At 36.3% G+C, this 16,408-nt stretch overlaps 1 protein-coding gene across 2 annotated transcripts in view; it reads left to right on the top strand.

The window, feature by feature from the left end:
- MXI1 (MAX interactor 1, dimerization protein) overlaps positions 1-16,408 on the top strand; it is a 101,359-nt gene that overhangs the window by 51,772 nt on the left and 33,179 nt on the right. For both annotated transcript variants that reach the window (XM_003409124.4, XM_064269337.1), the window contains exon 3: positions 3,649-3,678. In XM_003409124.4, coding sequence (XP_003409172.2) covers positions 3,649-3,678 — 30 coding nt within the window. The remainder of the gene's footprint in view (positions 1-3,648; positions 3,679-16,408) is intronic.

Below are 16,408 nucleotides of genomic sequence, written 5' to 3'. Positions count from 1 at the left end.
AGGTGAGGAAGCTGTAGAAGAAAAGTTTGAAACTAGCAGGGGCTGGCTCATGAGGTTTAAGGAAAGAAGCTGTCTCCCTAACATAAAATTATGAGGTGAAGTAGCAAGTGCTGATGTAGTAACTGCGGCAAGCCATCCAGAAGATCTAGCTAAGATAATTTGTTGAAGATGGCTACACTGAACAACAGATTTTCAGTGTAGATGAAACAGCCTTATATTGGAAGAACATGCCATCTAGGACTTCCATAGCTAGAGACGAAAAGTCAATGCCTGGCTTAAAAGGACAACCTGACTCTCTTGTTAGGGTCTAATGCAGCTGGTGACTTTAAGTTGAAGTCAATGCTCATGTACTATTCTGAAAATCCTGGGGTCCGTAAGAATTATGCTAAATCCATTCTGCTCCATTGTGCTCCATAAATGGAACAACAAAGCCCGAGTGACAGCACACCTGTTTTACAGCACGGTTTGCTGACGATTTTAAACCCACTGTTGAGACCTACTGCTCAGAAAAAAAGATACCTTTCAAAACATTACTGCTCATTGACAGTGCAGCTGATCACCTAAGAGCTCTGATAGAAATGTATGAGATTAATGTTGTTTTCATGCCTGCTAATGCAACAGACATTTTGTACCCTGTGGATCAAGGAATAATTTTGACTTTTAAGTCTTATTATTTAAGAAATACATTTCTTACGGCTATACCTGATGATTCCTCTGATGATCTAGGCAAAGTAGATGAAAACCTCCTGGAAAGGATTCACCGTACTAGATGCCATTAAGAACATTTGTGATTTCAAAATGAGGAGAATCACAAAATATCAACATTAACAGGTGTTTGGAAGAAGTTGATTCCAACCCTCATGGATGCCTTTAAGGGGTTTAAGACTTCAGTGGAGGAAGTAACTGCAGATGTGGTAGAAATAGCAAGAGCAATAGAATTAGAAGTGGAACCTGAAGATGTGACTGAAATGCTGCAATCTCATGATACAGTTTAACAGATGAGGATTTGCTTCTTATGGATGAGCAAAGAAAGTGGTGTCTTGAGATGGAATCTATTCCTGGTGAAGATTCTGTGAACATTGTTGAAATGACAAAGGATTTACAATATTACATAAACTTAGTTGATAAAGCAGTGGCAGGATTTGATAGGATTGGCTCCAATTTTGAAAGAAGTTCTACTGTGGGTGAAATGCTATCAAACAGCATCCAAATGCTACTGAGAAATCTTTCACAAAAGGAGGAGTCAATCAATGTGGCAACCATCATTGTTGTCTTATTTTAAGAAATTGCCACTGCCACCCCAACTTTCACCCTGATCAGCCAGCAGTCATCATCATCGAGGCAAGACCTTCCACCAGCAAAAAGATTATGACTCACTGAAGGCTTAGATGATGGTTAGCATTTTTTGGCAATAAAGTATTTTTTAATTAAGGTATGTACATTTTTTTTTTTTTTAGATATAATGCTATTGCATGCTTAGTAGTCTACAGTATAGTGTAAACATAACTTTTATATGCACTGGGAAACCAAAATATTCGTGTGACTTGCTTTATTGCTGTATTTGCTTTATTGTGGTGATCTGGAACTGAACCCACAGTGTATCTGAAGTGTGCCTCTATCTGTTGCTTATACATTCACTGTTGTGTTTGATAATCCATCATTGAAAAAAAGTGGGTCCTAAAGCTTTGCTCCTGTATTTTCTTCTGAGAATTTTATGGTTTTAGATTTAATATTTAGGTCCTTGATCCATTTTGACTTAGTTTTTGTGTATGATGTGAGGTATGGATCTTGTTTTATTTTTTCTGCGTGCGGAAATGCAGTTTTGCCAGCACCGTTAAAGAAACTGTTCCTTCCTCGGTGAATGAATTTGGCACCTTGTCAAAATCAATTGACCATAGATGTTTGGATTTATTTCTGGATTTTCAGTTCTATTCCATTGGTCTATGTGTCTGTATTCAAACCAGTATCAGGCTGTTTTGATTACTCTAGCTGTGTAGTATGTTTTGAAGTCAGGAAGTGTGAGGCCTTCTACTTTGTTGTATATTAAAATTGCTTTGGCTTTTAGAGGTGTCTGGTCTTTCCGTATAAAACTGAGGATTTGTTTTTCCCTTTCTGTAAAGAATGTCATTGGAATTTTGATTGGGATTGCATTGTACCTATAGATTGCTTTGGGTAGTATTGACATCTTGACTATATTAAGTCTTCCAATCCATGAACATTGGACGTCTTTCTATCTATCTATAGTCTCTTTCAGCAGTGTTTTTGTAATTTTCACTGTATAAGTCTTCTACATCCCTGCCTAAATTTATTCCTAGATATTTTATTCTCTTAGCTGCCTTTATAAATGGAGTTGTTTCTTTCATCTCCTTTTCAGATTTCTCATTGCTGGTGTATAGAAACCCAACTGATTTCTGTGTGTTGACCTTCTTTCCTGCAGTTTAGCCTTTTGGTTCTTGAACTAAGACAGTAGGTAAAATTTCCAAAAAATTATGAAACTAGCAAAGAACACTCTTATTAAGGTTTGGGAAGCTGATTATTAAATATTCATTAGGATAATAAATCAGATTAAAGCAATCAGCAATGTAATATTCTGAAGGCATTTGACACTAATTAGAATATATAAAATGATTAAAGTTTTAGTTTCAGTGACAGAAACTTAAGTTCTCCTTTGTAATATTTGTATATTCTTAATGCTAAATTATTGCAAAAGCCATACATGTTCATTCAAGGGAATAAATATCGCATAATCCCAAGAGTAGCTAACTTTATATAGAGTTTATTATACTTTGCAGTTCAGTGTAAACTTGTTTAGCTCTCATAACAATTATATGAGGGCGGTACTGTTACTTTTTTCTATTTCATAAATAAGGACACTGAGCACAGAGAAATCCAGGGACTTCCCCAAGGCCACACAGTATTTGAACCCAGGCAGTTTGGCCTTAGAGTTCATGCTCTTAACCTCTATTTAATATTGCCTCTTGCCAGGTAGTTAAGAACTTGGGGCTGAAATCATGATTGCCACTTAGAATACTCTTGGGATGAGAGTATGCCTTTTGTCCTCTCTTAGCCTCAGTATTCTTGTTTATAAAACAAGGGCTGTTTTAGAGCTAAAATGAGATGATGTATGTTAGCTGCTTAGGACGATGTCTGGCAGACGCTGTGTTAGTTCAAAGCTAAGTATTATAACAAATACTGAAAAGAAAAAAGAAAAAAAGTCACCAAAAGAAAACAACTATTGTTAGCATTTGAAGGTATATCCTTCCAGTTTTAAAAAAAAGTTTGATTTTATTAATGTATTTTCTTTCTTTATGTTAACTTTTTTTTCTAGTATAATTTTTTCTTGTTTACATTTCATACAAAAGGTAGAAGGCTTGAATTTGCCTATATCCCTTAGAGTAAGACAAGACTGTTTTCAGCTTTTATGCTAGCCAACGGTGTTTTTTTCTGTGTTTAGGGGTGGGTAGGTGATGATGTGGGAATGAATGTAGACTGTTTCTTCTTGATGAGTGAGATTATGGAAGTCTGACCAGATAGTGCACTGTTAAATTCATTGAGTGTGATGTAGCAGTAACTAAACTAGTCCTCCTTTCTATAGACTTAACAACAAAACATGGCTAATGCTTTTTTTTCTTTTCTTTCTTCTTGTAGGTCTACACACAATGAGCTGGAAAAGAATCGGTGAGTCATTGATGAGGTACAGCTATAATTCATGTTAAAAAGCAAACTCACAGTTTACCTGTGATAGTAATGTAGTAGTATATATGTGCTTGAATTTTATTTTTAAACTGTATGTCATCGTAGTTCTGATGTATATGTGTTCCCGCCAAATAAAAAAGAGTCTTTAAAAGTAAGTAAGCCTATATTATCTAAGCTGGAAGAAGTACGTATATTTTTAAGCTCATTTGAATTTTCAGTTAATGATATTGCTTGCTTTATTTCTGTCTTTCAAAAAAGATTCATCGTGATAGGCTCATGACTTAAAGGATTAGGTTTCTTAAGTGTAGGTAATAAACATTATGACAAATTGTGTAGGACATTGAAGTTCTCTTTGCAGTTTGTTCATTCATTTATTCATACATTCAAATATTTATCAGGCATGTTAGTGCCAGGCCAGGTTAGGCACAAATACACAAATTTATGTGATAGTTTCTATCCTTAAGGAACATACACCTTTATGGGAGAGACATATAGACAATTAAAATACTATGTAGTGGGGTAAGTATAATAATGGAGAAGTAGAGGGTACTGAAAGATCATCTTGGTGGGGCATCTAATGCTCCTTTGAAGAACTCTTGGAAGAGTCATCACAGGAGCGTGAACGAGCATTATATATTGAGGAAACAGCAAGGGGTTCATTATAAGTGTTAAAGATTGTAGCGCAAGGCAAACCAGGCTAGATGTTGAAGGGTCATTTCAACTATGCCGAAAAGTTTGGACTTGAGAGTAATAAGAAGCAATTGTATGATTATAAGATGGGTTGTCATATGATCGGATTTGTGTTTTAGAAAGACCACGTTGGCTACAGTGGGGAGGTTTGGAAAACCAAAGACAGGAAGACCCTTATGGAACTATTGCAGTAATCCAGATCACAGAGACAGTAGACAGAATAAAGAGATAGTATGGAGTAGAATCAATAGAAATTTGTGATTAGTTGGGTATGGAATGTTAAGTTTTAGATGGTATTACCATTTATGGAGAAAAGGAACATATGAAAAGGACACATTTTGGAGAGAAAATGAGGACGGTAGGAGTATAAGATTCTTTTTGGTACAGCGATTAATAGCCAACAAACTGGAGTCATCTGTAACAGCCATTTTTGACGAGCAAGAGCTCTGTGACCTTCAATTTTTTTTTCATCCTTTTTTTTAAATAGGTGGGTCTTTATACATTGACTAGCTTACTGCCTCATTTTGCAATGAGTTAAAATATCATATCCCCTGTAAATAGTCTTAGCATAGTCTTCCAGGCAAACTTAGTGGCTTTTACCACTTTGTATAATGCTCTTTTCGTATCTCCTATTGTAAGAGTTTCTGCCATATGACTATGACTACCTGAGAGGCAAGATTCTGTCTTGTTCAGTTTTGTATCTTCAGTCCTAATACTTGATGCATGTACAGTAGATGATGCCTATTGTAATACCGAATGAAGGGTAAAACTGGAGCTCAAAATTCAGTGGTCTAGTCAAAGAATTTTGCTAGTTTGTGGCAAAGCAGTTTTCAGCAGGACATTCTCCTTTTTTCACAATCTCTCTTCTGCCTTATGTTTCTGATATATTAAAGATCTGGGTGGGTTAAAGGAAGTATTTGGCTAGTTTAAACAGCCAAAAATACCAAGAAATGTACAGCTTGGGGATTCTGAAAGTAAAACCTAACATTGAACTTTAAATTTAGAGCACAGAGAGAAATTTGGGTCACATTGGTTAAATGCCAATAAACATTAGTTTATAATTTTTTCACTTATCTGGATATGGTCCTTGGGAGACTCCCATTGGAAAAAAGAAACTCTTCTTAGTAAACTATTTAGAATGCAGCTTTTTGGTCTTTGAGTAAACTTTAATGCTTTGTGTATATGAATTCTGACATACTGATTAAAAAAAAAAAAAAGATATTTTATCACCCATAGTTTTACCTTTAATAAGACCTAAACGTTGTTCTATACGTTATTTAGGAAACCCTGGTGGTGTAGTGGTTAAGTGCTATGGCTGTTAACCAAGAGGTCGGCAGTTCAAATCTGCCAGGCGCTCCTTCGATACTCTACAGGGCAGTTCTACTCTGTCCTATAGGGTCCCTATGAGTTGGAATCGACTCAAGGGCACTGGGTTTTGTTGGTTTATACATCGTTTAAACTACTGTGTGACTGTGGCACAGGTGCAACATGTGTGATTTTTATCATCTGGGCTCCAGGTGATATCCAGTGAAGGTCTTTCTTATTTTCTTTTATTGATTTGTCTAAGACTTTGTGGCTGGTTTCCTACCCTACTTCACTTAAGGCATGCTTGCCTTATCCTCTTCTGTTCTCTTCTGCTAGCCCCCGAAGTGAGTGTCTGTTACTCTCAGAAGGGCTAATACTATTATTGTTAGTTGTCATTGAGTTGATTCCGACTTATGGTGACCCCATGTGTCTTTATTATTTTATATCTCAAATTATTTCTTCCTTACCTTCCTCTTGCCCCCTTCTTTCTTTCCCTCCTTCCCTCTCTTCAAGAATTCATTGAAAGGTGATATAGCATTAACCTTTCCAAGACATATATGTTTTAAAAGAAGGATAAACAAATAAACCTCTAATTCAGTGGAGAATGTCAGAGGGTCAGTGCCAAAGAAAGAATGAAATTTAATAACCTGTATCCCACTTCTGAAAAGTTATTGGCCTGTGATCTAGCAAAAAAAAAAAAAGATTGGTAGACACAAAAGTATGTATATATATATTTTTTATTGTGCTTTAAGTGAAAGTTTACAAATCAAGTTAGTCTCTCATACAAAAATTTGTATACACCTTGCTGTGTACTCCTAGTTGCTCTCCCCCTAATGAGACAGCACACTCCTTCTCTCCACCTTGTATTCCTTGTGTCTATTCAGCCAGCTTCTGTCCCCCTCTGCCTTCTCATCTCCCCTCCAGACAGGAACTGCCTACATAGTCTCATGTGTCTAGTTGAGCCAAGAAGCTCACTCTTCACCACTATCATTTTCTGTCTTGTAGGCCAGTCCAATCCCTGTCTGAAGAGTTGGCTTTGGGAATGGCTCCAGTCTTGGGCTAACAGAAGATCTGGGGACCATGACCTCCGGGGTCCTTCTAGCCTCAGTCAGGCCATTAAGTCTGGTGTTTTTACAAGAATTTGAGGCCTGCATTGCATTTCTCTGCTGCCCCATCAGGGATTCTCTATTGTGTTCCCTGTCAGGGTAGTTACTGGTTGTAGCCAGACACCATCTAGTTCTTCTGGTCTCAAGCTGATGTAATCTCTGATTTATGTGGCCCTTTCTGTCTCGTGCTGATAATTACCTTGTATCTTTGGTGTTCTTCATTCTCCTTTGCTCCAGGTGGGTTGAGACCAATTGATGCATCTTAGATGGCCACTTGCTAGTGACAAAAATATACTAAAGGGGGAGATGTTTCAGCCAAATAGCAAGAAGGTAACATAGAAATATTAAAAAAAAATTAAGCCTATATTACTATATTTTTTAAGCACCCCTTCCTTCCGCCCCACAGTTCTATTTAATGGTCCTTTTTACCAAGGCACAGTTTTCGTTTGACATGTTTTAAAAAAAAAAAAGTTTTGGCATCCTTTGAAAGTAATGGAATTTTGGCTTTACCTTTCATCTGCCTTTGAATGTGAACTTAATGTGAAGATAGCAACTCACTATCAATAGGGTAGTTTGATTTTGTCTTCTTTCTGAAAAGACACTTCTGAAAGTAATGATATTATTGAAATTTTGCCACTTTATATGCAATATATTTATGTTGGAATTTTTTTTTCCTTTTAGTTTGGTTCTAATATCTTATATATAAAGCTGCTCTGAGTTAGTTTTTTCTTTTTTTTTTTAACCTGGGCAAATGCAGTGAGAATTAGAATAGTTGATTTTAAATTCATAGTGAATAGCATTGTAATTCCAGATGGCTGTACAAATCCCCAAGATTGCTGAAGCCCAGAGTCTGACTTTGAGGAGGCTATAGACAGCAAATGTTGAGGTTCTTTCTTAGCCCCACATCTCAGAGGGAAGCTTAATGGTGAAAACATGGTGTCTGGAAGGCCCAGAGTAGTTTGTTTTGGCCCACATTTATCCCAGGATGCCTACAGCCAGTTAGGGCGATTCAGATAGTTTGAAGACTGATATAGAAATTTATTCTTTCTTGGAAGGTTCTGCGGGCTTATTTTGCCTAAAACCCTGTTGACTACACTGAACCTGGTCTAGATGATTCAGAGCATTTGGTTATCTGTGTATTCTCCCTGTCTCCCTGGACCCACAACAGGTCATAAGAGGCCCAGGAGGTGGAAGTGAAAGGGAAGCAGAATACCCTTAGATGCCCTGCATTCCTCAGGAACCTTTGTGAATCATTTCAGGGTAAACTTAATGAGTCTTTGAGATTTAAGAATCAAGAATTTGCTTTGCCTGTTTGGCTTACCTTATAAGTTAGATCCTTTGCCAGAGAAGAGATCATTCAGTACAGGTTTTACATGGCTTCATTCCTTTTTTTATTTTCTTAATTCAAATTACTGATAATTTTTTGGAGAGTGAACAACTTTAACAGGACTTTAATGGTCAAGAGCCTTAGTGCTGACTGCAGGAGAGGCCATTCAACCTTAATAGCTGTCATTCCATCGAAACAAAAGGCTTACCCTGATTACAACTTTGGCAAAGCTAGAAGGGCCAAATGAGGACGTGGGACTAATAATGCTTCCCTAGGCAGAGCAAAAGTGCTTGAGTATTTATGACAGTGGAGAAGGATATTCAGTGAATGGTAATAGATGTCTTACATCTAGGGTCTTACTCATACATCTTAGGAAAAGAAAGATGAAAATTAGTATTTATGGAGTATTTACTGTGAGTACTCATGTGCAGGGTAGGAGGGCAGAAAGTGTGGGTCAAAGTGTCATTGTAAACTGGCCGTTTTGACCATCATAATTTCAAACCAAGTGAATGTGAACAGAAAACAGTACTGTTATCCTACGTGATCAAGAATAAGATAGCTGTGTTTAATATAAGCCTTTCTATTTAGTAATGATTAATACTGTGTTTAGCATTGTGGTAGATAAAAGGAAGTATAAGATACTAACCCTATCCTGTCCTTCAGCTTAAGGTCTTTATAGTTGGTAATTATAGATTTCATCTTTCAATGCTATGATCTAGTTAAGTGACCAGTGAATGTCCTAGAAAGGTATACTAGTAGCGTTTTTCAAACTGAAGGTTGAAACCCCTTAGTAGTCTATGTGAACATATAGAAAAAGAAATAGAATAAGAAAATATCAAAATGCATTGCATGAAGTAAAGTTAAATAGAGAAGTATGGAACTTGTTATATACTGGGTCATGATGTAAAATACTATGGGTCATAGTCAAAAAGCCACTGCTCTGAATATCCAAGGAGAATTTGTGTTGAGCCAAGAAGAAGAGAGAGAATTTGAATAAGGAAAAGGGATTGATGTGAGTAGAGACGTGAAAGCAAGAAGGTGGCATCATAACTGTGTTCAGGAAAGAGTGAGCAGACCATATGGAGTGGAACAGCAGAGTCAGATTAGTAGTGGGCGATGACTGGAAAGGTGGTTGGGGATTAGAATTGTGGAAAGTTTTTGAATGCCAATCAGTTTGGATTTTACTTTGTTTGCAGTGGTGAGTTATTGAGGCTTTTGAAGCAATGAGATGGGCATGATCAAAGCATTAAAAGAAAGAAAGGAAAAAATGCAGTGTAGCTATAGAAACAGGGAGACCAGTTTGGGTGCTTTTGAAGTAGTCCATGTAGTAGGAATATATAACAGCCAGCATGCAGGTGATGGAATTGGGAACAGAAAGAAAGAGAGAGGACTAAGAAACACCTTATCGAAAGAATATTATTTTCTGTTAACCGCTACTACTTATTCCTTCATACATTTCGTTCTTCACATAGCAGCAAGAGTGATCTTCTCAAAGAATAGATCAAATTATGTCGTTTCTGTTTATAATTCTCCATTGGCTTCCCATTGCAATTAGATAAAATCTATGGCCTACAAAGTCCTACCACTCTGTAGTCCACCTGACACTCTCTTCTTTCTTTCCTCAAACACACTATGCATATTTCATCTTAGGGCTTTTGCATTTGCGGTTCCTTCTGTTTGGAACTCCCTTGCTCTAGTTCTTAATCATTATTTAGTTCACAGCTCACCTTTATGTTTATCTCTGTCAGAAGTTATTTATTTGCACTATCTAACATAGTACTAGAATATTAGTTTCGTGAAGGCAGGGACTTTATCTTATTTACCACTATAATATCATTACCTAGCATACTCCTTAGCACCTATCAGGTACTCTATGTACATAAATATTCATTAAATGGAAGAATGATTGTGGTATTGAGTAGATCTGTAGTCAGCTTATGTTTTTGAATTATAATGACATAAGTAAAAAGTGATAAATACGTAAAACCAATTATTCTTGAGAGCTCAATGGGAGAGAAATGAAAATGTAGTGAATTCTTAAAATGTGAATAAATTATATGAGAAAACCTGATAATTGGGAGCATCTTAGTGAATTTTTGTCATGTAGGACTTAGTTCTCCTTATAAGACGATAACTTTTTTTTTTTAAAAAAGGTATATTGACTCTTTCAGTTCTTTAGGGTATTACACAGTGTACTAAGATAAGGGCAGGTAATTTTGTAAAGGGGAACAGCTTGCCTGATTGAGTAAACTGTTTCTTTTTCATTCCATAACTTGAAAATGGTAACCATTCTTAGAAGGTAAAGGTTTATGTATAGTTGGAGACTAGAATCCTATAATTTCAACTTTTTTGTATTAAAAAATTTGATGTATTAGTTATAGTTGTCCCCCTTGTTTCGACATGATAGTGAATATATTTTTCTAGGCTATCTAACACATCCCCATTTGACATGGATATTTTGACCGATTGTTTTGGTCTGCTTTATTTAGTATATTATCATATATATCTAGTGCAGTATTGTACATTATACATTACGTAACCACTTAGTATTCCTTGACAGGAGGATCATAACTGGTTTTAGCTGTATATTTTGTGTACTTACATGACATTCATATAAAAAGAACATAAACTTTTATACACAGTGTTCACTTTCTAGGTAAAAAAAATCTACATTTGTTTTGTTAAGAGGAGAAAACAAGATTGGTTTGGCAAAACTTTAAAAATTTTACTTTAACTAATGGTACCTAAAAAGTACTTGCTTGCATTAAAGACTAGTTATAGGGTTAGGGCAACCAAACCTTTATTGTAGGTTTGAAGTTAGCCTATAATTGCAGTTGGATCAAAAGTCCGCAGTTTTAGATTGGGCCCTGTAATTCCAGAAAGCTTAGTTAAAAGCTCTTCCTAGCCTTCGGTTTATGATTAAAATACAAGCAGTATCAGTATGTCTCAATATAAAAATATCTTATAGTAACTTTCTCAACCTGATAAAGGGCAGGTATGAAAACTGCGCAGCTGAGATCATACATACTCTAGTGAGAGACTGAATGCTTTTCACCTAAGATCTGGAATAAGACCAGGATGGCTACTCTTCACCACTTCTATTCAATATTGTACTTGAAGTACTAATCAGTGCACTTAGGCAAGAAAAAGAAATAAGAGACATCCAGATTAGAAAAAAAAGAACTACCTCTATTTGCAGATAACGTAACCTTATGAACATAGAATCCTAATGAATCCACAAAAATACCTATTAGAACTAAAACAAGTTAGCAAGCTTGCAAGATACAAGATAAATATACAAAAATCAATTGCATTTCTATACACTAGCAATAAATGATCCAAAATGAAATTAAACAATTCTGTTTAGAGTAGCATTAAAAGGAATATTTAGGAATAAATTTACCAAAAGACATGCAGCTCGTACACTGAAAACTACGAAACATTTTTGAAAGAAAACCTAAGTAGATGGAAAGATATAGCCTGTGTTCATGGATTAGAAGACTTGTTACTGTTAAGAGGGCAGTATTCTCCAAATTGATCTACAGATTCATTGCAAGTCCTATCAAAATCCTAGCTTCCTTTTTTGCAGAAATTGACAAGCTGATCCTAAAATTCATATGGAAACGCAAGGGTCCCAAAATAGCCGTAACAGGCTTGAAAGGAAGAACAAAGTTGGAGGACTCACACTTCTCAATTTTAAAACTTACTGTAAAACTACAGTAGTCAAGATGGCATACTACTGAGCTAAAGAGAGACTGATAGATCGATGAAATAGAATTAATAGTCTAGAAATAAACTCTCTCATTTGTGGCCAATGAATTTTCAACAAGGGTGTTGAGACAATTCAATGTCTCTTCAACAGATAGTCCTGAGACAGGTAGATATCTACATGCAAAAGGATGAAGTTGGATCCCTATCTTACACACACACAAAAACTAACTCAGAATGAATCATTGACCTAAATGTAAGAGCCAAAGGTATAAAACTCTAAGAAAAAAAAATGAGTAAACTTTCATGACATTGGGTAAGCAACAGTTTCTTAGAAATGACGCCAAACGCACAAGCAGCAAAAGAAAAAAAAAGATAAATTAGGCTTCATCAAAATTAGAAACATTTGTGTCTCAGAGGACATCATCAAGAAAGTGAAAAGATAACCCATAGAATGAGAGATATTTGCGAATCCTATGTCTGACAGGGACTTGAATCCAGAATGTATAAAGAACTCTTACAACTAAACAATAAAAAGACAACCAAAAAACAGGCAAAGGCTCTGAATAGACATTTCTTCAGAGAAATTATACAAGTGGCCAATAAGCACATGGAAAGATGCTCAACATTAGTAGTCAGTCCAAACACCAAAAACCAAACCCAGTGCAGTTGAGTCAATTCTGACTCATAGCAACTCTATAGGACAGAGTAGAACTGCCCCATAGAGTTTCCAAGGAGTGCCTGGCGGATTCGAAGTGCCGACCCTTTGGTTAGGAGCCGTAGCACTTAACCACTACACCACCAGGGGTTTCCTAGTAATCAGTAGGGAAATGCAAATCAAAGCCACTGTGAGATACCACTTCACACCCACTTAGGATGACTGAAATAATAAAGGCATTAACAAATCTTGGCTAGGATGTGGAGAAATTGGAGCCCTCCCACATTACTTGTGAGATTGTAAAATGAGGTAGCTACTTGAAAAATAGTTCGGTAGTTCCTCAAAATGTTAAGCATAGAATTCCACTCCCAGGTATATGCCCAAGGGAAATCAGAACATACGTCCACCTAAACACTTGTACATTAATGTTCATAGCAGCATTATTCATTGTATCTAAAAAGTGGGAGCAACCCAATTGTCCAACTGATGAATAGGTAAATAAAATATGGAATATCCATACAATGGAGTATATTTGTTTTTGTCTAGTAGGCTACTATAATTTTTCTATAGTCTAAGTATGTGGAAATTTCATACAATGGAACATTATTTGGCCATAGAAGGGAATGAAGAAGTACTGGTACATGCTACAACATAGATGAATCTTGAAAGAAGTCAGTTACAAAAGACCACATATTATATGATTCCATTTATATGAAATGTTCAAAATAGGCGAATCATAGAGACAGAAAATAGATTAGTGGTTGTCTGGGCCTGGGAGGCATGCGGGGAATGGAGAGTGAGTGGTAAAGGGTAGGAGATTTTTTTTGGGTGGTGGGGAGGGTGACGAAAATGTTCTGGAATTAGAAAGTGGCTATGGACATACAACTGTGAATATACTAAAAGCCACTGAATTGTACCTTATATTATTTGGGCATACGTAAAAAATAGCTCTTTTCCTTCAGGAATTTGGTCATAAGGTAGAATCACTGGTCTTTAAAGATAGAGTAGTGAAGTTTAGCAGATGTAGGTTGCATGAGCCCCTTGGAGGGAGTTTTATAGAAGACAAGCCACTAAAACTATTTCTGGAAAGTAGCAAGTGAATACTAGACTTGATTAGTTACTTTGTATCATAAAGATGGTAGAGACAGTTGACAAATTTCCTTAATCTTGTCTTAATTGGACAAATGTGATATGGTCACTGTGGTGGTAAAGAAATATAAGTGACATTGAGATAGTTTATTTGTTCTTAAAGTGCTTCTTTTTTCTGTAGACTGATTTGATATTGATATTACTACAGATAAATAAAAAAATACATAAAAAATTTAATAGGTCATCTTTGGGACTAGTTTACATATAATAACTCTTAAGCTAACCCAGTTATTTGTTTCCATTTCTCAACAATTCATTATCAATGAAAATCACGTGTAATTGATGACCAGTAGTATTTTCTCTATTATGCCTAACTAATATTGCTCAGCAATTTGTGTTGATCTGTTCACCACACCATTTGTCATTTACGGGGACCAGACAGTTTGGCACTTAGAAAGTACTGATGTCATCATCAGTTGATGGCACTGCACAAATGACTCAACACTTTACAATTACTTAAGACTTACTAATTAACCACAGATAAGTTTCCAGTTTATTATGTGGTGCTAGTACAATAAATTGTTGGGAAATGGAAACCAATAACTGAGTTAGCTTAAGAGTTATTATATGTAAATTAGTCCCAAGGATGATCCATTAAGTTTTTAATGTATTTTTCTTATTCATCTGTAGTAAATATCAGTATCAAATCAGTGAGGCCCTGGTGGTTCACTGGTTAAGTGTTTGGCTAGTAACCAAAAGGTCTTCAGTTCAAATCCTCCAGCTGCTCCTTGGAAACCCTACAGGGCTGGTCTACTCTGTCCTGTAGGGTCGCGATGAGTCAGAATTGACTTGATGGCATTGGGGTTTTTTGTTGTTGTCGTTAGTATTTTATGTGGTATGGGTATTTGATAATGGGGAAAAATTGGGCTTTATGTAGCATATAGCCCGTTGCCAATAAAAAGGGTATATTTAAGGATTTTTAAGAGAAGAAGAACCAGCTGCACACATCCATTAATAATGAGAACGTGGAATGTGTAAAGTATGACTCTGGGAAAATTGGAAGTCGTCAAAAATTGAAATTGAACACATAAAGATTGATACTCTAGACATTAGTGAGCTGAAATGGAATGGTTCTGGCCATTTTGAATCAGACAGCCTTATGGTCTCCTATGCTGGGAATGACAAAGTTGAAGACAAAAGGCATCACACTCATTGTCAAAAAGAACATTTCAAGATCTATCCTGAAGCGTGACACTGTCAGTGATAGGATGATATTGATATGCCTATGTGGAAGACAAGTTTATAGACTATTATTCAAATTTATGCACCAACCACTAAGGCTAAAGATGAAGAAATTGAAGATTTTCACTAACTTCTGCAGTCTGAAATTGCTCAAACATGCAATCAAGATTCATTGATAATTACTGGTGATTGGAACGCAAAAGTTGGAAACAAAGAAGAAGGATCACTAGTTGGAAAATAACGGTGATAGAAACAACACTGGTGATCGCACGACAGGATTTTGCAAGACAAACGACCTATTCATTGCAAATACCTTCTTTTCAACAACATAAATTGCAAGTATATAAGTGGATCTCTCTGGATGGAATACACAGGAATCAAATCGACAACATCTGTGGCAAGAGGTGATGGAGAAGTTCTATATCTTTAGTCAGAATAAGGCCAGGGGTAACTGTGGAACAGACCATCAGTTGCTCATATGCAAGTTCAAGTTGAATCTGAAGAAAATTAGAGGAAGTCCACAAGAGCCAAAATATGACCTTGGGTATATCCCACCTGAATTTAGAGACCATCTCAAGAGTAGATTTGATGCATTGAGTACTAATGACCCAACACCAGAAGAGTTGTGGAATGACATCACACATGAAGAAAGGAAAAGGTCATTAAAAACATAGGAAAGAAAGAAAAGACCAAACTGGATGTCAGAAGAGACTCTGAAACTTGCTTTTGAATGTGGAATAGCAAAAGTGAATGGAAGAAATGATTAAGTAAAGGAACTGAACAGAAGATTCCAAAGGGCGGCTCAAGAAGACAAAGTATTATAATGTGCAGAAACCTGGAGTTAGAAAACCACAAGGAAAGAACATGCTGGGCATTTCTTAGGCTGAAAGAACTGAAGAAAAAATTCAAGCCTCGAGTTACAATATTGAAGGATTCTACAGGGAAAATACTGAACGATGCAGGAAATATCAAAAGAAGACAAAATACACAGCCAGTGTACCTAAAAGAATTGATTGATATTCAGCCATTTCAGGAGGTAGCATGTGATCAAGAATCAATGGAATTGAAGGAAGAAGTCCAAGCTGCACTGAAGACATTGGCAAAAAACAAGGCTCCAGGAATTGATAGAATACGAATTGAGATGTTTCAACAGATGGATGCTGCTCATTTGTCTCTGCCAAGGAATTTGGTATATAGCTACCTGGCCAACCGACTGGAAGAGATTCATATTTATGCCCATTCCAAATAAAGGTGATCAACAGAATGCAGAAGTTATCAAACAATATCACACACAAGTAAAATTTTGCTGAAGATCATTCAAAAGTGGTTGCAGCAGTACCTCAACGGGGAAATGCCAGAAATTCAAGGTGAATTCAGAAAGAGGGCATGGAATGAGGAATATCATTACTTATGTCAGATGGACCTTGACTGAAAGCAGAGAATGCCAGAAAGATGTTTACCAGTATTTTATTGACTATGCAAAGGCATTCGACTGCGTGGATCATAATAAATTAGGGATAACATCGTGAAGAATGGGAATTCTAGGACACTTAATTGTGCTCATGTGGAACATGTGTATGGACCAAG

Source organism: Loxodonta africana, chromosome 16 (assembly GCF_030014295.1).
Source record: "Loxodonta africana isolate mLoxAfr1 chromosome 16, mLoxAfr1.hap2, whole genome shotgun sequence".
In the NCBI taxonomy this organism is placed as follows: Eukaryota; Metazoa; Chordata; class Mammalia; order Proboscidea; family Elephantidae; genus Loxodonta; species Loxodonta africana.
The sequence above is the reverse complement of the archived record's forward strand: the minus strand, read 5'-3'. Positions and strand labels throughout refer to the sequence as shown.